Source organism: Rhinopithecus bieti, unplaced genomic scaffold, assembly GCF_001698545.2.
Source record: "Rhinopithecus bieti isolate Rb0 unplaced genomic scaffold, ASM169854v2 scaffold_21891, whole genome shotgun sequence".
Lineage (NCBI taxonomy): Eukaryota > Metazoa > Chordata > Mammalia > Primates > Cercopithecidae > Rhinopithecus > Rhinopithecus bieti.
This window is the reverse complement of record NW_016810869.1, coordinates 1,736,549-1,762,811: the sequence shown is the minus strand read 5'-3', so window position 1 is coordinate 1,762,811 and position 26,263 is coordinate 1,736,549. Positions and strand designations below refer to the sequence as shown.

The 26,263-nt window shown below is 35.6% G+C and overlaps 1 protein-coding gene across 4 annotated transcripts in view; it reads right to left on the bottom strand.

The window, feature by feature from the left end:
• CDH18 (cadherin 18) overlaps positions 1-26,263 on the bottom strand; it is a 1,176,273-nt gene that overhangs the window by 4,300 nt on the left and 1,145,710 nt on the right. For 2 of the 4 annotated variants that reach the window (XM_017893219.1, XM_017893218.1), the window contains one exon: positions 8,134-8,385. In XM_017893219.1, coding sequence (XP_017748708.1) covers positions 8,134-8,385 — 252 coding nt within the window. The remainder of the gene's footprint in view (positions 1-8,133; positions 8,386-26,263) is intronic. The other 2 variants (XM_017893220.1, XM_017893221.1) reach the window with 2 other exon arrangements.

The window sequence follows — 26,263 nt, the reverse complement described above, 5'->3', positions numbered from 1 at the left end:
CACACACACACACACACACGCTTCTCAACCTACAGTGAGCTTACATTCCTATAAACCCGTTTGAAGTTGAAAATATCTTAAACCAAAAATGTATTTGATATACATAATTTAGTAAGTATTATACCTTAGCCTAGCCTACCTTAAATGTGCTCAGAACACATTAGCCTACAGTTTGGCAAACTTATCTAACACAAAACATACTTTATAATAAAGGTATTATAAAGAATTTTGAATCAGAATTCAAAATATGGTTTCTACTGAATGCATATTGCTTTCACATCCTTGTTAAGTCAAAAAATCTTAAGTCAAACTATTGTTGGTTAGAGACCATCTGCAACACACACACACACACACAACCACACATACACACACATACACATAAGGTATTGTGTCCCATATAATATTTGAGATACACACACAGAGGCAAATAATGTGCTAAGCATACATGTATATGTTCCAAATATATTGTTCCATGTGACGTAGTTATGTTATGTATACACATATATACCTATATATAGACAAATATATATTTCTTATTTATCTGAAATTCACATTTATCTGGGTATACTGCATTGTATCTGGCAACCTTGATTATATGCGATCCTCAACAAATGGTTGTGAAGCAAACACCAGGTTATCTAACTCTGATAAAAAACTTACTTTCCCCCCAGCAACTGCCCTTTTACTGCTTACCTCTGCAAAGTAACTTTTATCTTTACTTTTATCATTATTATTACTTTGTTCTTCTTTATAGCTTAACCTATTTTATGTATACCTCTAATCGATATGGACTAGTTTTATCTGTTTTAAAACTAGAGAAAACTTGAGGAAGAGGAGTCGATTTTAAAGCCAGAGGTGGAAAGGATAATGAGAGAAAGGGATGGTCACTGTGCACTGGGAGGTACCCAGTTTTGCAGAGGAAAGGCAAATGGGAGACTATGAAGGAACCAAAAAGACAGGGGAAAAAAAAAAAAAAAAAAAAAAAAAATCTGTAGAGAAGGTCATAGAACCATCCAGAAAAGTGTGAAATGAAAAGAAATTAGCATCGGGAAGGTCATGAGAAAATTTAATGAGGGTCACTATAGCAGACATGGGAAGCACTGAATTACTGTTGTTTACAATGAAGTGATTACAGAAAGCTGAAAATGAAATGCTGATGCTTCTCATGCCCTGATCTACAAATATTATGCACAGAATTACAGATTTTCCCATATATGTTGATTATACTTCAAAGACATTACTTAATAGATGCCTTTATTTTGGGGTAAAAAAGGCTTCTGTTGAACATAGAAATATGCATTTAATAACTCCCTGTGTATTTTAGCATAAATCCACCTTACAGTTTTCTAATTCAAAGCCCCAAACAACATCCTCAAGTAACTCACTCCACTGTATTCAGAAGTTTAGATTTATCATGCACGATATATATCTCTGTTCATCTTTATAATTAAATGAAGAGGCTTTACTAGATCGAAAGGCCTATTTATACAAACTGCCTAATGTATTATAATACAATTTCTTACCTTCACCAATAAATCATGTTATTTTCTTTTATATTGAATTGGTTGGTGGTTGATGTCAAGGGAATTTATGTGCAGACACAACAGGAAATATGTAATCAATACTGCCATAGAGGTAGGCAGGTAATTTGCATCCTTCAATATTTGTGCAATTTTTCAATCTTTGCATATGTATCATATCCACTTAATGAAATACAGGGATAAACCTGGCTTTTTAATTATCATGGCATATGGCATATAGTTTCTTATTTCTCAAAAGTTAAAATAATTCAGATATATTATAATTCAAAATATAGAGACCATTTAGGTTTGAACGTTGAAGGTTTACATCTACCTTTACCCCAGAAAAGGTAGTATTTGCTACCTTTCTGGATATTATTTGCTAGTATTCAGTGATTCCTAGACTTGTTACATACTTATTTAATAAAAGGATATATATATATATATATATATGAGATATATGTATATATAATGATCAAAATCTGAGTCACTTTTGAGTGAAAGGGGATGTTGTTTATAATTATGCCAGGACATCAGGACAAACGCAGACATAGGATCACACTAGTTAAAGGTAAATTCAAATCAACTCAGAGAAAATGTTGTACATTGTGTTCCTGATGAACTTATTTTCATTCCTGTTGGTTCCACAGATATTTCTGGAGCAGAGGGCACCAGGTAGATATTCCATAAGCAGTTCTCATGTGGACAAACAAAAAAATAATCTCTGTGAAAGTGGTAATGTGACATTGTGTTAAGTGAATTATCCTGAACAGTAATAGCCTCACTAGGAAAATAATTTTAAAATAGTTTTTTAAAAATTAGCTTATGGTTACTAATAACATCAAACTCCTAATTGTACTGGAGAATATTTCTTAATGTTTGAAAAACAAAAGAAATGTTTCCAAAAAACTCCTAAGACCAAAGCATATTTTAAAAGAATGAGTGCAGATAATAATTATACATATAAACAGAGTCAAATCCTTATTTAAAACCTGACAGTCAAAACTATGTATTCAAATGACCCTGATAATCTTTCAAACCATACACGTGGGCAAGGTACCCCTTCTTATAGTGGGTCATCTGGTAAAGTACAATGTGAGATAACCAAAGCAACGTTAAAAAAAAAAAAAAAAGATATATAACTTGTTTTTCTTTGTACAAAATAATAAATAATTTCTGATATAATTCGAAGCCAATTTTAGTTGTATAATTTGCATTGAAACTTGAATAAGCTGAAGCATTTTTTAGATGTCTTATTCTAAAATAAATATTTTATCTAAGAAAAGAGAAAGTAAATTTCTTTTCTTCTGTTCAAGTTTGGACAGAATTGTAAATGCCCTTGAGATTATCATTTTATATAATAAATTAGAATAAATTTGTGGAGTTTTATGAATTAATTTTATCATCAAGTAATTCAAAGTTGGGGAAACATTTTTTGTATTTGTTTTCTCATAATATGTTTTTTCCTATATATTATGTATCATTCCAGTGCTTGGCATACTAAGTGGCTTTCAGTTTCCATAACATAAACTGTCATACAACTTTCATTTGAACACATTCCATACTGAATCTCAACATACTCCTCCCTAAGTAACTTGCATAGCAGAATCTTTTAAACCTCAAGTATCATTTGATTCTTTGTCATACCATCATATGTTGGCACCACATTTGGTAGAATTGAGGTGGTCTGAGTCAGGGAGGTTATTCTGATTAGCTTACGGAGTGTGACTTGCCACACTTGGGAGTGGCATCTCTCTCTGAAACCTTAGATTTTTTAACCAAGGGTAGCACACAAAACCATTTGAAATTGCTCAAATGAAAATCAGGCTGACCGTTTTCTCCTCACCAATTCCATCTTCTTCTCTTAGTTCACCATGCATTCACAACAACTCCATTCTGATCCTCATTTATCAGGAAATTTATATCCAATAATAGGGAGCAATCCATGCTTCACTTATGGTGGCCTCACTTAGGTCACCTACTTATATGTGAGCCATGGACTGAAAGGGTAGCCAGAAGAGGTCCCAGTCAGATCCGAACTCAGTGACTTATGCCAAGTGTGATCAAGGTTTACCTTGCCAACTACTCTAGTCTCTCTGGCAAGAGATGGGATAAAGTTGGGAAATGAAAGTCAGGCCTCTGGGAGGGAGAGAGGGCTTCAGCTACCTCTACAGTCATGGTAAATTCTGATTGCATCATAGAGGCTCACTCTAAATTCTCTTCCATCCATCATATGCAATAGACCTGAAAAAGGTAATCTCAACAGAAAGTAACCCAACTCATAATGTTCAAATCTATCATTTAAAGTTAGTCTCTTTGGTTGACAAGCACCATTCAACGTATTCATAGATGGATTCTAACCATGTTGTAAAATGTTGAACCATATGTAATTTTTAATAAACAAGAATAAGCATTTCAAAATTCTACAGAATGACTCTTAAGGTCCTTTCAACTGAAATGTCATTCTCACAGGTTTAGAAATAGAAACAAAGACTGAATGTGTGGCCTGAGATCACATAGTTATCGGCAAAACTAGACCTGGGTTTGTACAATCACAGTCATTTTCACAAACAAGAAGTTGAGAGGGAAAACATATTTCATATTAAAATCCTAACTTTACAATTTGTTTAGGTGTGAGGATTGAAAGTTAATTTAGAATTGGAAGTTCAAGAACAGAATTAGAAGTTCAAAAAGAAAGTTTTGTTACCTTTGGTTTTGCCAATATTTACGTTGAAAATCATCTCACAAATTAACTTCAACATTATTTTAAAATTACAGATGACTATATCCTGTATCCCTTGGCTACATACTTTCTGAATAACAATAAAAACTAATCAATGCCATGAAAAGCATACATTGCATTATAATATATAATTGCAGTTATAATATATATTTTCACTAATTTTATTAGTTGAAACTCAAATATGCTTTTACAGCATCTTTTCACCAATTCCATCTTCTTCTCTTAGTCTACCACGTGTTCACACCAAATCTACTTTGATCCCCATTTATCTGGAAATGTATATCTAAGATTAGGGAGCAATCAATGCTTCACTTATGGTGGCCTCACCTAGGTCACCTGCTTATACCTGAGGTATGGACTGAAAGGGGAGCTGGTCCCAGTCAGATCACGGCTCAAATATGCTTTTAGAGTATATTTGAGTTTCAACTAATAAAAATGAAAAAGTAAACATATCATACTTTATTAGTCTGGAGGGATATCATAAAATTTACAAATTTCCTATTATTTACCCCAAAAGAGAAAACATTTCATAAAAACCAATTAAAATGAAGTATCATTCCATGAAAACAAAATATTCTTTCAAATAATGCAACTCAAAATGTGCCTAGACATTTAACATGTTAATTACATTTTTGATATTCATCTTAGTAAATGAAAATAGTTTTATGATGATAAATGAGCTCAATATTTGAAGACAACATGCCTCACCTAAGTGATCTACTTTTAAGAGTAAGAACGCTGGAAGAACTCTCATTAAAATCCCTGCGTTCTATTCTCTATGACTTCAGTTAGGATTCTAGAGAGATCCAGGTTAATTGCTGTTGGCAGCCTTGTTTTCTCTTTCTGGAGTGTTTGTGCTCTTTTTCTTTTTCTTTTCAAATACACACACACAAAAGAAGTATGTTAATATCCAAAGAAAATAGCAGTTCTGACCAATAAATATATAAAGTTTCTTTCTTTTCTTCTTCTTTTTTTTTTTTTTTTTTTTTTTTTTTTTTTGAGATGGAGTCTGGCTCTGTTGCCCAGGCTGGAGTGCAGTGGCACGATCTCGGCTCACTGCAAGCTCTGCCTTCCGGGTTCACCTCCTTCTCCTGCCTCAGCCTCCCAGGTAGATGGGACTACAGGCGCCTACCACTACGTCCAGCTAATTTTTTGTATTTTTAGTAGAGACAGGGTTTCACCATGTTAGCCAGGATGGTCTCGATCTCCTGACCTCATTATCCGCCCACCTTGGCCTCCCAGAGTGCTGGGATTGCAGGCATGAGCCACCGTGCCTGTCCATATAAAGTTTCTAAAGGCTCTCTTTCTGACTTTCCTCTCCACCACACATTTACTGTATATATTTATTTGTTTTTATTTATTTACTTATTTTTGAGACAGAGTCTCACTCTGTCATCTGGGCTGAAGTGCAGTGGTGTGATCACAGCTCACTGCAGCCTCCAGCTCCCAGGCTCAAGGGATCCACTCATCCCAGCCTCCTAAGTAGCTTGAACTACAGGTGCGTGCCACCATTACGAGCTAGAAATGACTTGATTGCAGTGAAATAGTTCTTGCTCTGGTGCACCAAACTTCCATGCTTCATGTTGCTAAGTGCAATTGAGCATTTTGGTGCTCAATTTATTGAACTTGTAAGCATCTTTTGACTTTGTTGACAAGATCTACTACACAGCATAATGCTCATTGATACCCTCTTTTCCCTTGATGTTTGTGACATTATATTTTCTTCCTATTCTCGCTTCCTCACTGTCCTCTGCTATCTCATCCTTCTTATTTAGCGATCACATTGTAGTTTCTCACTGCTCAACCCCAGTCCATTGTCTCTCTACATATATTCTCTTGCTGGGCAACTTCAATGAAGTGGACTTTCAATGTCATCTAGCTCAGGGTAGTTCAGGATCTATATTCAGCAGGATATAAGAAGTTGTATTTGATGCCATTCTAACTCATGCAGGTCTCTACATTGTCAAAGATCATTTTCCTGAGTCCATCAAAAGTACCTAGATAGTATTCACTTTTCCTCAGGTCTTCTGTAAGTATGCTACTCTGATACGTGCTATGTCAAAGGGAGACAAGGGTAGAGTTTTCCTAATTGGTTTGCCTACATGCCCTCTTGTCATCAGGAGTTCTGTTCTCTATTTCATTCACTGTCATCTTTTGCAAATTGAAGATTTTATAATGGGACTCTCTGGCTTTAAACCTTTCTTTACACTCCTGAAACAAAACTTACTGGCTTTGCCATGCCCCACAAATCTCTGGATGCTTTCACCCTTTCCTACAAATCCCTTCTCCTTTCCAGGCTCATTACGCTTTAATTCTCCCCTCCATCTACACAAGCAATTTGTCTTCGACCCCAGGAACAAAACAAGGAACATATTTTTTGCAAGAATACCTCTTTCTCAGAAAAACAGTCAATTATCTTTTCATGTATGCCAGTACCATAAAGGAATAAAAAGCAGGCTGCTAAGAGAAAGAAAAAAGGGTTTGGACAGAGGTTCCCACTTTATGAAGCAGAAAGATTCCTTACATCCATCTTTCTTTTTATTACAATACAGATTTGCTATCTTGTATCAAAGAGCAATCTAAAGAGTTTACAGTTACACGAGCTCCTCATGCAGCTGTGAAAAGATTTAGAATATTACAACAGATAATGTAAAATTAGAGAAAGTGTTTTATTTTTCATGAACTGTAATGAAAAATTCAAATAAAAAAGTATTATTATTATTATTTTTTTAGATGGAGTCTTGCTTTGTTGCCCGGGCTGGAGTGCAGTGGCGTGATCTTGACTCACTGCCAGCTCTGCCTCCCGGGTTCACACCATTCTCCTGCCTTAGCCTCCCGAGTAGCTGGGATTACAGTCGCCCACCACCATGCCTGGCTAATTTGTGTGTATTTTCAGTAGAGACGGGGTTTCACTATGTTAGCCAGGATAGTCTCAATCTCCTGACTTCGTGATCCGCCCGCCTCAACCTCCCAAAGTGCGGGAATTACAGGCGTGAGCCACCGTGGCCGGCCAAAATTACTGTTTTTAAGGGAATATAATTAAATTTAATAAAATTTAATAGCCCCCTAAGACCAAAAAATATTCAGTACGTTAACAACTAACATTAATGATTAATTACTGTGAACTAGTAGAAGTTTCTACAAGATATCTATTTTTTATTTAGTTTTCAGATTCGTTTTGCTTTCTGATTTATTCATTTATATATTTAAGGTGTGCAACATGATGATGTTTTCCCAATAATAGTTTTCACTATTATTACATAATGAAATGCTTAGTGTAGTCAAGCAAATCAATGTATCTGTCATCTCACATAGTTACACTCCTTTTTCACGTGGAGGGGAGAAAGCACCTAAAGTTTACTGTCTTTGCAAATTTCCAGTACAACACAATACTGTTATTAACTAAAGTCCTTTTGTTGTATATTTGATCTCTACATTTACTCACCCTATGGCCATATGACCCTCACGCTCATCCTGAATGAATGGGTGACCTCCTCTGACCTCAGAAGCTAAGCGGGATGGGGTCCTGGTCGGATTCATTTAGAACGATGCCACATAGGTTCTTGCAAAAAAATGTGAAACGCTATTTCAAGATGGGATTCTGAATATTTAAATATGAATTCTTTCTGAAATATACACTTTCAAAAGCTATTTCTTTCCGATTTTATCCTTCTTCTGTTATTTCAGTTCTTTCAACACATTTGAATCTATTTTGAGATTAATGATAGTATAGAGAAAATTAATTCATAGGAAATTGGAGCAGCTGTTTCCTTACCCACATTATGTATGCCTAATCCTTAAGTTTTGTCAAAACGATTTCCTCTCATTCAGAACTGCCATCATACAAACTTAGGGTTTAGAATGACTTACCCAGGAGAATGAGAACACAGAGAAGAATAGCGATTAAGGCTCCTGTACTCAAACCAGCCGAGGACAGGAAGGCTTCTGCATGGCAGGTCCGCACGCGCCCATCTCTCTCGCATGCACAAACCCTGATGGTGAGGGTGCTGCTGCTGCTGAGAGAGGGGATTCCACCATCAGAGATCATAATGGGCAGATAATACACATCCTGAACAGTTCGACTAAATCTCCTCCGCCTTGTCAGAATGCTGGCTGTGTTATCTATGACAGACATAAGCAAAACAAAATATTCTTAGTCAAGCCGCCATTCAAGATTCACATTTCCTTTAATGGATAAAATGGGGATGTGTATCTTTCTTATTTCAGTTTATGATGTGGACAAGGGAATACGAAGGGGCAATTATTAAAGAGAAGCTAATATTGGTTCTCCAATTGAGAAACCTATTTAGAAAAATTAATACAGCCACACTAAAGATGAAGGAAAATAGTGGGAAGACAAAGGAGGAGGAAGAAATGAACATTTTGGACATGGACCTAATAGCTACAAGATTTAAAGGGATGCAGATGGCCTGAAGTCATACACTTAGGGTCCTATGCTTTGAAGTGAGCCAATGAGACTTTCCCCAAACCTAGAGGCTCTCAATATATGTGACAGGACCACAAATCTGTATTTTTAGCAAACTATTGAGGTGAAGTTGATGCATAAAATAGGTATAAGGACTACTGGTTTAGATAATATTTCTATGGAGACAGTAGATCAAGCAATAATTTTTTTTAGACTTAGCTGTGATTTGAAGCACTATTGTTTGACCATGGGGAAGTGAATGATGAATAAAATAGCTAATCATCTTTTTTTAAACGTGTTTATTAAATGCAATGTACTATAATAAATGCCTGCATGATATATTGTGTTCAATCTATAACCTTATGAGGGACAGGGTGCTAAATTCTTTAATTTATAGCTGGAAAAAATTTTATTATGAATACTAATTTAAAAGTAAATAACCCTAGTCCCAGAGTGTTAATTTTCCAAAATCACAAAGCTAGTAAATGATAAGGATAAAACCTCTATTCTAGAACCCTGCTCAACATCACAATGTCACTTTGCCTCATCTCCAATTCACTGCCAAATGGTATTGATGTCCTCAGTGCATAGAGTATATGTTTCATTGTACTGTTATTCCTCGTCCCTGAATGCATAGCTGAAAACCCACAAGGTTCACACTTGGATGTACTGTTCAGATCCCTTCATAAAATTACCTGTTGCCCTAGCTATAGATTGCCATCTGCCCCCAGGTCACATTCTTCTGGAATAGCATATAACTAATAACTCATTGCTGAAAGGTTACAAATGTTGGCCTGTCCCCCTTCCTATACTACTGACAATACTGATGGACAACTTTAGCTCCAGAGCTTTTCCAGGGGGTCAGCCATTAAGAGACATTAAGAGTGAATGGCAGCTCCATTTGTCACTCTACCCAGTCCTTCTTCCTTCTCCTGTGATCTACAGATGTTGATCCCAATGGCACACTCCACAACACCTGCACTCCAAATGCCAGTTCAACTCCAGGGAACTCAACATGCAGCTACATCTATGAGTTAATTATTTTGCACTAAAATGTAAGTGGATCATTAGACAGTTACAATGAGGGCTTCTTTTTCTCTTATCAATGTCTTTTATTCTGAAAATTGAAATTGTATTTTATATAGCTATGTTTATAATAGTCACAGTGCAATATTCTAAAATGATATTATTTATTGTACATTGCTAAATTAATATAATGAGAAAGCTAACTAATTTTTCAAATATTCGATGTACTACACATAATAAAACACAATAAAATATGCATTACATACATATATGATTGAGTTACTAAAAATCAGAAATAAATAATCCAATGAGAAATTGAAGATTTTTCTTACCCAGAGAAAGAGAAATTTTTAAAAACGACATCAGCTGTCTACTCTTAAACATGTTATAGGATAGAGGAAGAAGATGTGGAGAAATTATATCATGTGTATTATATAAGAATTTATCAGTCACATTTGCTTTCCCAGAAAACCCGACCTTTGTGGAAGCAGATCTATCAGTTGTAGGATGATGCATCATAATTAAGAAGTCTTTAGTCTATGGGAAATGTGTGAGATAAGTATTCACAGGCACAAACATGTCTGACAATCTCACAGCTGCTCCTCTGAAGAAGAGATGTGAGACACCGGTCTCTGAATCTCAGGAAACACGAATAGCAACATGTGAAATGACATAATATGTGGTGTAGATGGTGGCTGTTTCATGACTAAGGCCTAGCATACATCTCATATTAATAATCTCGAAGCATGCTATTTTCAGGAAAACTATTGGAAATGCAATCAGAAACAAGACAAATGCCAGAATAGGTTTCTGTGCATTTTAAGTTCTGAAATAGAAATCTCTAAGATGTAAAGACATAAAAATGTTCATTCTTTTTTTTTCCAGTTACAGTTTTGACTTTGGAAAAGAAAGGATGATTCAGGAGGCAAAGAGCTTCCCAGCTAGAAAAGCTTAGCACAGCAGAATAATGAGCTCTTGACAAGGGATATTCTATACCTCACCAGAATGGCAAAAAATATGAAGGCTCACTGAACTTGAAAAATAAAATTTTGAATACTAAGGAAGAATATGAAAGGAAGAAGAAATATATATATTTATAGAAATATATTAACAAATATATAATTATATACAAATATATATTATATAGAAATATATACACACACTATATATACACATACACAAACACAACACACCATACACACAAATACACACATGTCCATATATATGTGTATATATTAGACACAATAAAATATGTCTTGCTGAAACTGCAAAATTAGGCAACAAGACCGATAACAAATCTCTAATATGATATACAACGGTTAAAAAATGAATGAGGGCTGGGTGTGGTGGTTCACGCCTGTAATTCCAGCGCTTTGGGAGGCCAAGGTGGGTGGATCACCTGAGGTCAGGAGTTCAACACCAGCCTGGCCAACATGGTGAAACCCCATCTCTACTGAAAAATACAAAAAATAGCCAGGCATGGTGGCAGGAGCCTATAATCTCAACTACTCGGGAGGCTGACGCAGAAGAATTGCTGGAACCCGGGAGGCAGAGGTTGCAGAGAGCCAAGATCACGCCATTGTATTCCAGCCCAGTCTGTCAACAGTGAAACTCTGTCTCTAAATAGATAAATAAATATAGAAAGTCTCGAATGGCATCCAAATAAATAAGAAAAATTAATATAGGCTGAATAACAAGAAAACATAGCAGGATAGAACATCTGTGGATGAGAAGTGCTAACTGTCAATGTCAGTCTCTAATAATGTGCACCATAGCTGGGTTCTTAATTCTAACTCTCTATAGCTAGGATGAAGACAGCAGATTATAGAACATTTGGAAGCCAAGCTAGTAAAGCTAATGTATTAGATTAAGATTCAAGGAGATTTTGTATAGCTGGAACAAAGAAATTTAACAATGAGACACGAAATAAAGATGCATATTACAGGGTAGACTTTGGAAAGTATCACATAGGGAGGATCTTGAATAGCAGCTTTATTTTAAAATACAGATAGATGATTGACAGGTAAATAGGTACACAGGTAAATGATAGATTAGATAAATATAGACATATAGCAATAAGTCTGTAGAGCTGTCAAACAAGTTAAACAATCTGAAAGCATTTAATAAAGATAAGAAATTTCTGCTTCTCTTTATTGAAAGGACTGCTGCACTGGAGTACTGTGCATAGTTTTGGGTTCACTACATTAAAAGTGAAATTTTAAACCAATAATACGTGTTTAGAAGACTTTGGGACATTAAAAGTATAGTTTGGAAAATATTTCACATGAAGAATTAACAGAATGTAATATCTTTTTCATTATAACCAATATGTTCTTAGTATTTCCATAAAACATACCCTTAATTTAATGCAGAAATAGTTTTGCATATATTTTATATTTAAAAATAGATGGCAATGCATTATTTATTTTGTTATATGATCCCATTTCTTGTTCAAAAAGGATATGGACACAAAGAGGAGGAAGCAATGAGGTTGTCACACACATATGTAATATCAGACTCAGGCCTACAGTCTAATAATACCCTGTGATTATTGTGAAATAATTGAAATTTCAAAAGTATTTTCAATAGAGATGGGGTTTCACTGTGTTAGCCAGGATGGTCTCGATCTCCTGACCTCATTATCTGCCCGCCTCAGCCTCTCAAAGTGCTGGGATTACAGGCATGAGCCACCGCACCCAGCCTAGATGTCATTTTCTTTAGCTACTATTAGGTGTCTTATTTTTTTTTGTTCAATAGTTTGAAAGACCTTGCAGGATAGACTTTAATTTATGTGCCACTGTAGTAAACTATGATACAGTTTAAATTAAAATAAGGCATGCTTTTAAAATAGGTTTTGGGGCAAAAATAAATTCTATTTTTTCAGTCGAAAATTACCTTATAGCTTAGAAAATAGTAAAAGTATGCGCTTTTGGGAACTGAAATTATTAGACACCTGTATACTCTCAGTTATATCAGCACACTCCTTTTTTGATAATGCAGGCAAAGATACATTTTATTTCAAGCATAGCCTGCCAGATCATTAAAGTAGTATTTCCAAATCTATCAGAACAGCAGAAACATTTGAAATCCTCAGATGTGGATCTCTAATTAGACCAAAAAAAATTTTAATGTGTATGAAGAGAAAGCTGGGAAATACAGCCCAACTTCCACCAGACAAATAAATAGGCATGGTTTCATATTGTTTCTGAGTTTTTTTCAGTCTTGCAGCAGAAATAGAATCTATTCATAATTTAACCATTATCAGAGCGCACGCATCAAACAATGGTGTTTTGCATTCCCACAAAGCACCCTTTCCATAATCGGTGCTTGATGAATGATTTGAACTACACTCAGCAGGAACTTGTCTTCTGTTACAGTTTTATTATATTGACATGCAGAAAGAGATTGAAAGCAAAATGAACTCATTTATCTTGTAATACTTCAGCAGCATGATCTCTTTATGCTCTCTAATGAAAGTTTATTTCTTCATATTCCCTGACTTCCCCTTCTTTGAATCCTACAGTGGCTTAATCTCCATTTTCGGACTCTGGATTCTGCTTGTTCATCTAAGTTTGCAAACATCCTTGTGGCCTCACTTGTCTTTCTGCCAAACTACAAATGCGTGATCCAATATGTCATTATGTTCTGATTTGCACCCTGGAATGTCATCCCTTTGACCATCTGCCACACTCCTTACTACATGACAATCTTAAAATCCTGGATAAATACAATGTCCATTGTCTATTTCTGCTTTGGATTCACAAAACATGCTGATACAAATTATAACCATCTTAACTGATTCCACCTAGTATATTAAAATAAATGTATTTATTTTATAATCTCCAAGGAGATTATTAATCAATCTGTTAGCGTTTGTCCTTTTTTTTTTTTTTTTTTTTTTTTTTTTTTGAGACTGGGTCTCTCTCTGTCACCCAGGCTGGAGTGCAATGGTGCAATCTTGCCTCACTGCAACCTCCACCTCCCGGGTTCAAGCGATTTTCCTGCCTCAGCCTCCAAAGTAGCTGGGACTACAGGCACCCGCCACCACACCTGGCTAATTTTTTGTATTTTTAGTAGAGACAGGGTTTCACCATATTGGCCAGGTTGGTCTCAAACTCGTGACCTTGTGATCTGCCCCCCTCGGCCTCCCAGAGTGCTGGGATTACAGGCGTGAGCCACCGCGCCTGGCCAATATTCGTTCTTTCTTCAGATGCTACACAGTAGCTCTTCTAAATTTCTTTTGTCCTTTTTCTTGCTGTTTTTCCATTCTCTGCCGAAAACATCTCTTTCTGCAAAGAAGCTGCCATCTATTACCAAGAATTTAAAAAACGTATTTTAGGCCGGGCGCGGTGGCTCAAGCCTGTAATCCCAGCACTTTGGGAGGCCGAGACGGGCGGATCACGAGGTTAGGAGATCGAGACCATCCTGGCTAACACGGTGAAACCCCGTCTCTACTAAAAAATACAAAAAACTAGCCGGGTGAGGTGGCCGGCGCCTGTAGTCCCAGCTACTCCGGAGGCTGAGGCAGGAGAATGGCGTAAACCCGGGAGGCAGAGCTTGCAGTGAGCTGAGATCCGGCCACTACCCACCACCCTGGGCAAAAAAGCAAAACTTCGTCCCAAAAAAAAAAACAAAAAACAAAAAAACAAAAAAAAAACCATATTTTAAATTGTTCAATCTTTCTTTGCCATTACATCTGTATATTCAAGACTGTATTTTGGACTTTACAAAATAAGCACAAATACACAAAAAATAACTATGTGATTCTTGAAGAATATCAGGAAATCTGCTTATGAATGACACAAATTTGTCTAAGTGTTAATTTAGAAAGGAGGGAAATAAAGAAGAAAAAAGGAGCTTTTAAAATAAAGTCCAAGCCAAAATGCAAAATAATTCATAAAAACATAACAATAATATAATAACTGCAGAAGGAGAGATAAGAACAGCTGTTTTAAAAATAAAATAGGAGTATGAACTCCAAGAGAAAACTTCTACCCATTATTTATCACAAACCTTTAATAAACAGTATTTTTTTTTTTAGTAGAGAATGAATTAGTTAAAGTAGAAAATACTATGTTTGGAGTCACTAGATTTATAAACACTAAAAAAAAAGTGTAAGCATAAATCCTTAGATAGTTTTAACAAGTGAATGTATCATTCTATTTTTAAAATAGTTTTTTTCACCTGCATTAATGTACAGGGTGGAGCAGATGACTCCTGTAGCACCATGTGGTTCTTAGCAAGGAAAGTATTAAAGCAGACGAATGGAACTTACATTTTCACAGAAGGAAAGCAAGGGACATGCAATGATAAAATTAGTTTTATATATATATATACACACATACATATGTACATACATATATACATATATATGTATTATTATTATTATTTTTTTTTTGGAGATAGAGTCTTGCTCTGTCACCAGGCTGGAGTGCTGGAGTACAGTGGTGCGATCTTGGCTCATTGCAACCTTCACTTCTCGGGTTCAAGTGATTCTCCTGCCTCAGCCTCCCAAGTAGCTGGGACTACAAGCGCACGCCACCATGCCCAGCTAATTTTTGTAGTTTTAGTAGAGACAGGGTTTCACCATGTTGGCCAGGACGGTATCAATCTCTTGACCTTGTGATCCAACCACCTTAGCCTCCCAAAGTGCTGGGATTATAGGCAAGAGCCACTATACCCAGTCAAAATTAGCAATATTTTTGTTTTATTTTCTACTTCTATATTTTGCTTAGTGAATTTGAGTCAGTTTTCTTTCATTGTGAGTGGGAGTAAAAAGGTGAGAGGTGGTGTGGGCTGGCAAATCCATAAGGGGAGAAATAATTTCATATATATATATATGTAAAACAACAATGTTTATATGTTTTACATATATATATATAATCAATAGAGTTCAAAATAACCAGAGAGAAAACAAAAGCATATCTTTGTACCTAAAGCAAAAGAGCCACTAAAATGGATCACTACAGTTCATCCACAATCTTTTACATTTTAGGGTCAAGATTGTATACATGCTCTTTAACTTCTCACTAGCCAAGTTGGAGTGTCTGCATTCAGCTAAAGGATGGTGTAATTCTCTCAAGGCGCGTCCAGATAATGTTAGTATTTGACTGGTAGGAGAAAGGAGAGCCACTGTAGAATAAAAGCCATGTGTTCCAACCTTGTCCCTGACCTTAGATAACTGACTCAGCAGGACACAGTTGCAGTCACATCCATTAGAGGATATATGAGGCTTGATTTGTAATTTAGGGCAGATTATATGTGCCTTATTTTGTTTAGGAGTGTGAGGAATCGCTAAATGGTCTCTTGAAACCCTGTGGATAAAAACAAAATTTTAAATGGTTATACTCTGTAGAGAAATTAAGCATATTACAACACCAGCTGTGAGTTCTTGTTTGAAGGACAAAAATAAACTACGAGAATATTGACTGCTACAAATCTGGCAATACCAAAGAAATACAAGACAAACATTTAAAATTTCCCATGATTTCCAATGTGTATCAAACTACATACCTGCATTTCCCTACCAATGGAGTGTGAAATTTGAAAGGACTCCAAAAGACACCTTTCTAACAGTTACATAGTCAACATTAAAAATATCCCTTATTGTAACTTCCATGCAACATAAGCTTAAAGTCGTATCTTCTTTCACCAACCCCAATGGCCACAAGAAAACAAGTTTTCCTTTTCCTTTTATGTGTTTTGTTAAAGGTTATAAAGCAACTTATAAATGTTATGATCATTTTAGAAGAATGAATGCTGCAAAATAATAAAAGTAATAAAGCCAAGGAAAACACCAAATCTTCAGAATGCCACCAACAAAGTAAAATGACACTCCAAGAAATCTTTTGTTTCATATGATTAAAAAAAATTAATTTCCAGTGCATTTTTCTTGTTTTAGAAACAATGTGTTATTTTGACTCATTTATTTTAAAGAATTCAAGTATCTATGAGAATGGACAACACCTACCAAAGAGAGAACATAATAAAAACCAATGTGAGTAGTAGATATTCCTGATAGCAAATCATCAAAAAAAAAGCATTTTCAAATATGAAAGACAAACTAAATGTGATTTAGAACCCTGTAAACAGAGATAGAAATGCACACATAATTACTAATAATCTTTTGCCCTAATCTGTAAGATTTACAAATGTACCTTACAGTTAGAATTAAGCCTAAGAATTAGGTTGGCAAATCTCTTCACATCAAATAAAGCACAGTCCCTCAAGAAACAGCATGAAGATCATGAAACAGAATGGATTTATCTTTGTAGACTAAGCATGATTTCATACTGGAAGGTTAGTTGTACTTGCATATTACAAATGAATGAACATGGTTATTGTATTCCTGGAAGCCTGGCTCAAGTCTATATTCATAAATTTAGTGATAATATGGCCATAGTTTATTCGCTATAGATGTGAAGTTTAGCAGTTAAAATTATACAATGAAATTACTTGATATTATGATTAAAAATTGACATCACAATGTAAAGAGAAGGTGATAGTAAGAAAACAACTACATTTTAAACAGAAAACATTTTATACTTCTTTGTTGTTTTAGAAAATACAACTTTAAATGCTCTAATTCTCTTTGAACTCTGGTTTTAAATTTTAAATACAGTTGTGTTATTACCAACATACTAATTAATGATAAAATAGGTCAATATTAAGCAAAATTATGTATTTTACAATATACATTATAAAAGAAAACCCTTCACTTGATTATTCTCTGAATCAATGTTTAATATTTAATAAATTGGGAGAAATAACTTTCCAGATAAATGTGGAAGATTTATTGGCACAATTTTTTCTAGCCACCACAATTTGGTACTAAAGCAACTAAAGAATGAATGCCGGAGTATCTTATATTGGAGTACAGAATAAAGCACAGTGCTTAGTCATTAGTATGTTCCCATGAGTGAATTAAAATGCCACTGAGTCTCTGCTTTGCTACATTTCCCTCTCTAGATTTTTCCAGCCAAGAAATTGATGCTGCATTCTGTCATCTCTATGTTGTTTTAATCCACCACTTACTGAAAAGTAATCTCTGATTCACCTCCCTGGTGGAACAAACTCTATCCCTAACGTCAAACCATGTTCCACCACTTTTAACAATACAGTTTGTAGTGATCTCTCTAAAGTAGCTCACATTTCACCTCCATCCATGGCAAATTACATTTCATATCATCCTCATTTCCCCAACTAGACAGCAAGCCTCTTGAAAGCAGGTCCTGTGTCTTTGAATTCCTTGAATCAGGCAGTTAAAAAACTGCTGTATTCCCAGCAGACAGTACATAACACTGGAAAAATTAACTAGCAGAAGAAAAACAATGTTAAGAACTGTCTACAGAATTTCTCTTAAGAGGAAAGGCATTCTTTCCAAGGAACATAAGGAAGAGGTGATGAATAATAATTTGATGTGAGGCTAGAGTGGTATATGCTGGACATATAGCTTAAAATGTCAGCTCGAGGGAATCAGGGTGTGTGTGTGTGTGTGTGTGTGCGCGCGCACGAGTGTGTGTTTGTAAAGCGTTTGTCTTCATTTTGAATTAGGCCCAGTAAGTGAATATATTCATATTGACAATATGCAAAGTGCATTTAATAGACATTTCATAGGAAATACTATATTTTCTATCAATTTATCATTGCTTTTATATGTGATTATATTCAACACTTCATTGTTTCTGGTAAATGTTTAATCATATTAGTTTAGATAAAGTTTATTTTATACTTCACCTTTGAAAAATATTTGTTCTTATTTCATCTTATTTTCATTTGGCTGTAATAGCTCCAACAGTTACATAGCCAATGCTGAAAATCCCTTATTGTAACTTTTGCCAAATGAATTTTATTATAAATAATACAGTTATTGTTTTCTGTAACATTCAGTATTTTGAAATATCACTGCTTAATTGTCACATGAGTGCTATCTTAGATAGAAAAGGATTCTTTTATTGTAGTTCTTTCTTTCCAATATCACTAAAAGTAGATCAATTGGCTGTTCACTTCCAATTTTACAAATGAGTATTTTGACACTGTCTAGTACCTTTACAAATTAAATTCACTGTGTGGAAATTTGTAACATTATTTCATCATCTGTCAAGTTAGAAGATTTTCACTCTTAAATCTATATCTTTCTTCACTCAGGATAATTTCTTTAGTTATTCCATTATTGTTTTTCCATCCATTTATTTATGTTTTAGTTACCTTCTATGTGCCCATTATGACTCATTGCATTTCACGTGTGGTTTCAAATTCTTTATAGTTTCATCTCTATTTACACCGATAAAATAATAATTGCCTATATATCTCCATTTTACAAAAGAAAAAACAGAGATACCCTGAACATAATGTCGTGGCTATAGTTTCACCTATAATTAGCAGAGAAGCAAGGTTTCAAACAGTAGCAAGCTGTTTCTAGAGTCTCACTCTGAAACATTCTATTTGCTTCCCCTTTTGAACTTTCTGCTTACTGATGTAGTTTGTAATAGTGTTCATTTGAATTGTATCACCTTACCAGATTTTTTTAAATTGACAGTATTTTCATGTTAGCTCAAAAAGTCTCACTTAGATATATAATCATGTTTTAATATGTCCTAATTCACAATAACTGCCTCTGTCCTTCAACTAACTTGACCCCTGCCATGTCCTCTGATCTTTCTCTAAGAAAGGCGTTTTGAGTTCTGATTCCCAGAGATTCCTCCAACATAGTAAGGGATAGTAGGTAGAATTGAGCCAGCATCTAAATATGTTCTTGTTAATCTCAAAGTCTCTTTACCTTGGAGGTGACTTTGGGGATCTATCCACAGGTCAAGTTTATTTAGCTGTCCATGTTATCCCAGTTAAGTTTTGGAAGAGAGAATGAGTTGGAAATCAATTCTTAGGCTATAATTTCTGTCACCTGATATTCTTTTTCAGATGGCTACTAAGCTGGCCTTTCCTTTCCCGGCAGTCTGTACACTCAAACTTTCAGTAATAGTTTGTACTGTGAGAATATAATTCTTTGGGAAGGGAGGATACATAGCAGGCATGTAAAAGTAACAGAGGCAACAAGTGCCTGAGAAACAGAGAATATTGGTTGAAATGGTGACTAATCCTCAGAAATTTTGGAAAGAAACTTGAATTTGCTCCGTACATAAGATGGGGTTCTAACCCAATTTTAATTAAATTTGAAAGAACAAATAGCTGTAGCATCTAAGGGAATATCAAGGCAACAATCATCTTCATGATGATTAGACTATCATTGAACAGTATCCTTTCTCTGAAGCTCCATTTATGCTCAATCACTTAATGAAAGTTTTCCTAAATGGTTCTTCATGTATAAAATGTAGGTCTAGGTAAAATATGCAGTTTTTGATCGACCAATTCTCCCACTAAAAACAAAAAGAGAAGCTTAAAATACCAAGAAAATCTCAGCTGGGCGCGGTGGTTCACACCTGTAATCCCAGAACTTTGGGAGGCTGAGGAGGGCAGATCACCTGAGGTCGAGTCTGAGACCAGCCTGACCAACATGGAGAAACCCCGTCTCTACTAAAAATACAAAATTAGCCAGGCGTGGTGGCGCATGCCTGTAATCCCAGCTACTTGTTAGGAAGAGAATCGCTTGAACCCAGGAGGCTGAGGTTGCGGAAAGCCGAGATTGCGCCATTGCACTCCAGCCTGGGCAACAAGAGCGAAACTGTCAAGAATAAAAAAAAAAAGAAAGAAAGAAAGAAGGAAGAAGGAAGGAAGGAAGGAAGGAAGGAAGGAAGGAAGGAATATCTCCATTTATAGGCATCAGAAAACTGCTGAAGCGAGACAAGTAGAGGAGTTAATATTCTAGAGAAGGAAAAACTGTGGAGATAAAAACTGTTGGTTGCAAAACATCCTTTCTTCTATAGGTATTTACTTACATTAGGAACTAACAAGAGGCTGGGATTCTAAGCTGGGGACAGAGAAACTAGGGGAGCTTTTGGAAGTTTCCTGAATCTGCAATTAAATTGGAAATTGAGGGACGTGGCTGATTTTCCCTAAAGACATTCGTTATGTTTAAAATTTAAATTGCAAGTTAAATTGGAAGTTTAACAGAATGCTAAATCTCTAAGCTGAAAAGCCCTGGAAGACAAAGAAAAGCTTTTTTGTTATAACTTGGTGTTGAACAGTGATTATAGCTAAGGACTACTGCGAGTGCACAAGGAGGCTCTCAGTCTAGAGCCCTGGAGGGTCATCCTCTGGAAACAGAGACAAATCAGAGACAAACTGAAACTAAACAAAACTGCAAATCAGCCGTGACTCAGTTCAGACTCCGAGTGGATTAAAGTGAATATAATCCTCTCTAATTGCTTACCAGAGAAATGGTGAATACTCTCTGGAGAAATATATTATTATTTGATCTTCTGTTAGTACTATAGCTTGAATGTTTCTGTCCCGTCCAAAATTCATGTGTTGGAATCTTAGTCACTGACACAATAATGTTGGGAGGTGGGCCTAATGGGTGGTGTTTAGGTCCTGAGAGCTCCAGTCTCATGAAGGAATTAATGCCACAGTAAAAACGACTTTCAGGCTGGGTACATGGACTCACGCATGTAATTCCAGGATTCTGGGAGGCCAAGGTGGGCGGATCACTTGAGGTCAGGAGTTCGAGACCAGTATGGCCAACATGGTGAAACCCTGTCTCCACTAAAAATACAAAAATTAGCCAGGTGTGGTGGAAAGTGCCTGTAGTCCCAGATACTTAGGAGGCTGAGGCAGAAGAATCGCTTGAACCTGGGAGGCAGAGGTTGCAGTGAGCTAAGACTGTGCCATTGCACTCCAGCCTGGACAACAGAGTGAGACTCCATCTCAAAACAAACAAACAAACAAAGGCTTTCAGGAGTGAGATTTTTTTCTCTTCCACTGTCTTGCTAATAAAGAAAAGTGCTCCTGGCATGGCGTGGTGGCTCACGCCTGTAATTCTAGCACTTTGGAAGGCCAAGACAGGTGGATCACGAGGTCACATCCAGACTATCCTGACTAACACGGTGAAACCCCATCTCTACTAAAAATACAAAAAATTAGTTGGGCGTGGTGGCAGGCACCTGTAGCCCCAGCTACTTGGGAGGCTGAGACAGGAGAATGGCATGAAACTGGGAGGTGGAGTTTGCAGTGAGCTGAGATCGCACCACTGCACTCCAACCTGGGCGACAGAGCGAGACTCTTTCTCAAAAAAAGAAAGAAAGAAAGAAAGAAAAGTGTTCCTTCTGTCCAAAGGTGTCATCTTGGAAGCAGAGACAAGGCCCTTACAGACAACAAATGATCTTGGACTTCCCAGTCTCCAGAACTGTGAGAAATAAATTTTTATTGTATACAAATTCTCAGTTTCAGGTGTTCCACTATAACAGCACAAAACATGTGTCATTCAATCAAAAAATTCTAGATATATTAAGAAATAAGACCATGTGTCCCAGTCCTGTCTCCCCTTTCCCCTACCCCCACCAGAACAACAACAAAAAAAGGCAAACACACAAAAAACTGGCATTTGTTCTAGATATTAGAAAGGCTGACAATGATTGTAAAATCATTAAGATAGAAAGCTAAAGAGAATGTTAAAAATAAAGAATTTCACTAGTGATTTACACGTCTATCAAATAATCAAATGGATATCAACCAAAGCGGATTTTCTTTGAATGGATGTATTTGTTCTCATAGGACTTTTGCTTCTTTAAGCAGTTCATTAGCTCCATGCTAGCACTTCCACCAATATATTCCCAGCACATGTCACAGTGAGTAATAAAAACTAGGTCCAAAATAAAGAAACTTTAAAATAAACATGACGGAACATTAAAGAAGACATTTGTTCCGCAATGTTCAGGTGAATTATCAGATTCCAAATTCAAGAGGGTTAGAACGTATATCAGGAAAGATCCCACGGGAATGGGAAAGATCTGAGAAAAACATGGAACATCATGTTACATTTAGTTATTTAGCAAAGCATATTTAGATATTAAATAGGAGAATTTCATCAGAGTATAGATGGGCGAAGATCTTCTTAGTATAAGGAAATTAGCTAACTTATGTAATTCTAGGCATAAATACTGCTAAAGTATTCTCTGGTATGAACTTAGAATGCATACATTAAGAAGGTATAATAAGCACATAGGTGTTTTTATAATAGTTACTAGTAGGAGTTACTTCCATAAAGTGTCAAGAAATGTAAAGCATGTGAGCTGAGATCGTACCTACTTACATGCTAGTCAGCCTGATGCAATGTTATAGATGCCTGAAGAAAACACAAGCCTCCTGAGTCAAAGACAAAGGATTTTTTTACTTATATCACAACAAGGAGCATAACCTCTCCTTCAGATTTGTTTCCTTATACCTTAAGGTGAAGCGGAGTGATGTGGAGGCCCCAGGTGCTGTGGAGCACGCAGTGGGTTTGTGCCTCAGCTAAGGAATCTTAAATTTACGGAGCCTGGATGTTTGATAACGAATTGTAAAAATACATGCCCAATCTCTGTATCAGAGAGTATCATTATCCTTATTAATACTATACATCAAATAAATAAGTCTTTTGAACCTAAGGAAGACACTGTATCTTCTAAGGCTGATTGTTATACAAACTTTGCAGAAGAGATAGTCTGGAAGAAAATAAAAAATTAATGCCCCTGCTGGCAAGACATGAAGAAATGCAAGAGTTTCATGAGAAATTGTGCCCTGGCATGAATATCCTGAGGAGAAGAATTAAAGATCGAAGAAGTTCTGGTATTATTGTTCACAAAGGGAAACTGTTCCAGAGTCTTAAGGTATTTTACAATAGTTACAATTAAAGATGATTGACACCACTGTACTTCTCTGCTCATAATCCATTATCTACATATCAACCAAAATACTCCTTTAGAAATCATACTACATCACTCCTGCTAAAAAGTTAGTTTCCATATCTTCCATTGAAATTATGATTGATTTTTTTAAAGAAACAAAAATGGAGATTGACTTCTCACAGACTAAGAAACCAAGCTGGCTATAGATTGCCTCTCTAGCCAACTCTAACTTTAATTTCCACTTTCAATACCTATGTTGACTTTATATGGAACTTTAGTCAGTCTGTTAAGTTCACTCTGCTACCCTTCCCCATACCTTAGGGCCTTTAGGCTAGATAAACTTCCTGCCTATGAATTTTAGCCATTCCCTCTTTTCTTGTTAAGCTTCATTCATCATTCAGTTGTCAGGTTATCTATCTCCGTCTTTAGGAACTAATCGTAATTCCCCATTCCAGGACAGACACATCTCTTACAAGACGGTTGAGCAGCATGTTTATTCTTTGTTCCATTTCAGTTCCATTTGAGAGCAAGAAGTAGGTCCTGACTACACCTGTAATGAGATCATCACTTGCCATAGAAACCTACAGGAATAGTGTTTACACGCACGCTGGTTGAATGAATATGTGAGCTCCAATTTTGTGCCTGGAAACATGCTAAACTTGTTTTAGTGAACTCTGTCCCTCATGTAGAAATTAAAAGAAAATATTACCACTTAGATTTGAAACACATTATTATGCCACATCTGTTTCAGATCTCTTTTTAAGACATAAGACATTACACTTACAGTCCTTGCTTTCTATCTGATCCCACTTCTTTTCTATCTAAACTTGATCACTCTTTTGAATTTGATGTGCATCTTTCCCAAATATAGATTTCAATTGTACTATTTATAAAATTCTATGAAGTTTCTAGTTGTTCAATAGCTATAATTATATATGCAATATATGTGCTATATATACACATGTGTGCATATATATAATTAAAATTAAAATTTCTGAACATATATGTATAGCTACATATATACCATTAAATTTCCACATATCTCTATGTGGTTCTGTATAGTTCTCTATATATGCCAAAACTATAATTTTATTTTCATATGAATTTCCTAATTATTTTTATACATATTTTCTTTAAATTTATTTATTTGCCTCATTTTGTCTAATCAATTTTATCTTTTGTAAATATGTTATTAATTTATTTTGTATTTTGAAATTACAAAAGCGTTTTGTCATCATTTATGCATTTTCATTAGAGTAAATTCATTTTCTGATTTCTTTCTCAATTCATTCACTATCTTTTAAATTTTGGTTCTCAGGCTTATCATGAACAACAATAAGCATCTCTTTCTCTCTCTTTTTTTGAAAATCTCTGTGCCCTTGCTTTTTGCCATATAGCAATTTGGGAGATGTCACTAAACCAATGGCTTCCTGATCGCTGGTCCTGGTTTGGGGGCTATGTCTGATTTCTGTTGTTTCCCTCACTATGGACTTTCATGTGAGAAGTGGGCACAGAAAGTAATAATTTTTTTCTAAATTTATTTCTTTATATTCTGGGGGCTTGTAAATGTCAGTTAACTTACATAGGCACAGAACATGATAAATTTTCTCCCAGATTTTTTGTCTGTTTGTTTGTTTTTTTTTTTATGTTTGATGGACATGTGAATGTCAATTAACTTACATAACACAAAGCCCAAGCACACAAGACCTTGCAGTCCATCATTTTCTGACTTTTATTCCATTGTATTTCCTGACTCTAATTCTACTGTATTTTCATTTTTGTTGATCTCCAGAGTACATAAGTAAATGTAGGTATATAAGCATGTGTATATACATGTATGTATACAGTTTGGTAGGGCTATTTTATTTTTAATTTCATCTTTATACATTATTATCTATAATTGCTTTGTCTGTGGAGGCAAGATCATTTGATTCTAATATATTTATATATGGTATTATTAATTCTCCCAAGGGTACTAAGTCAGTGATTGTAATCATGGAAAATGGACTTAAAAACTGAGGCTCAGGAGGTTTAGGGGCTGAATTTATGGAGGACAGCCAAGACTGTTAACTCAAGTACATGTTTTCAGCTATGTGTTAATATTTCCATCCAAAACAATTGCTGTTTTTTTCTATCTGAGAGAAATTATTCTTGTTATTTATAATTTCAATACTCAAAATTGTAAAATATTCTTACAAAATTTTAAACACCTTTACCACTAGACAACCATCCACAGACTTCTCACACTGAAGCTGGTGTAGCTGATGTAAACTTCATTTTTATAGTTAAATGTTAAAAACTGTGCACACAAACTCTTTTAAAAGCGTGTATATATTTTTTAGGAGAAAACCTATATGTGAGTTCTGACACTAGTAATGTTGTCAAATCACTTAATTAAGACATTTCAAATACCATAGGTAATTAGTGGCCAGGCACGGTGACTCACACCTGTAATCCCAGCACTTTGGGAGGTCGAGGCAGGAGGATCACCTGAGGTCAGGAGTTCAAGACCAACCTGGCCAACATGGTGAAACCCTGTCTCTACTAAAAAATACAAAAAATTGGCCTGGCGTGGTGGTGGGCACCTGTAATCCCAGCTACTTGGGAGGTTGAGGAAGGAGAATCACTTGGACCTAGGAGGTGGAGCCTGCAGTGAGCCAAGATCACACCATTACACTTCAGCCTGGGCAACAAGAGCGAAACTCCATCTCAAAAATAAATAAATAAATAAATAAATAAATAAATAAATAAATAAATAAATAAATTCACA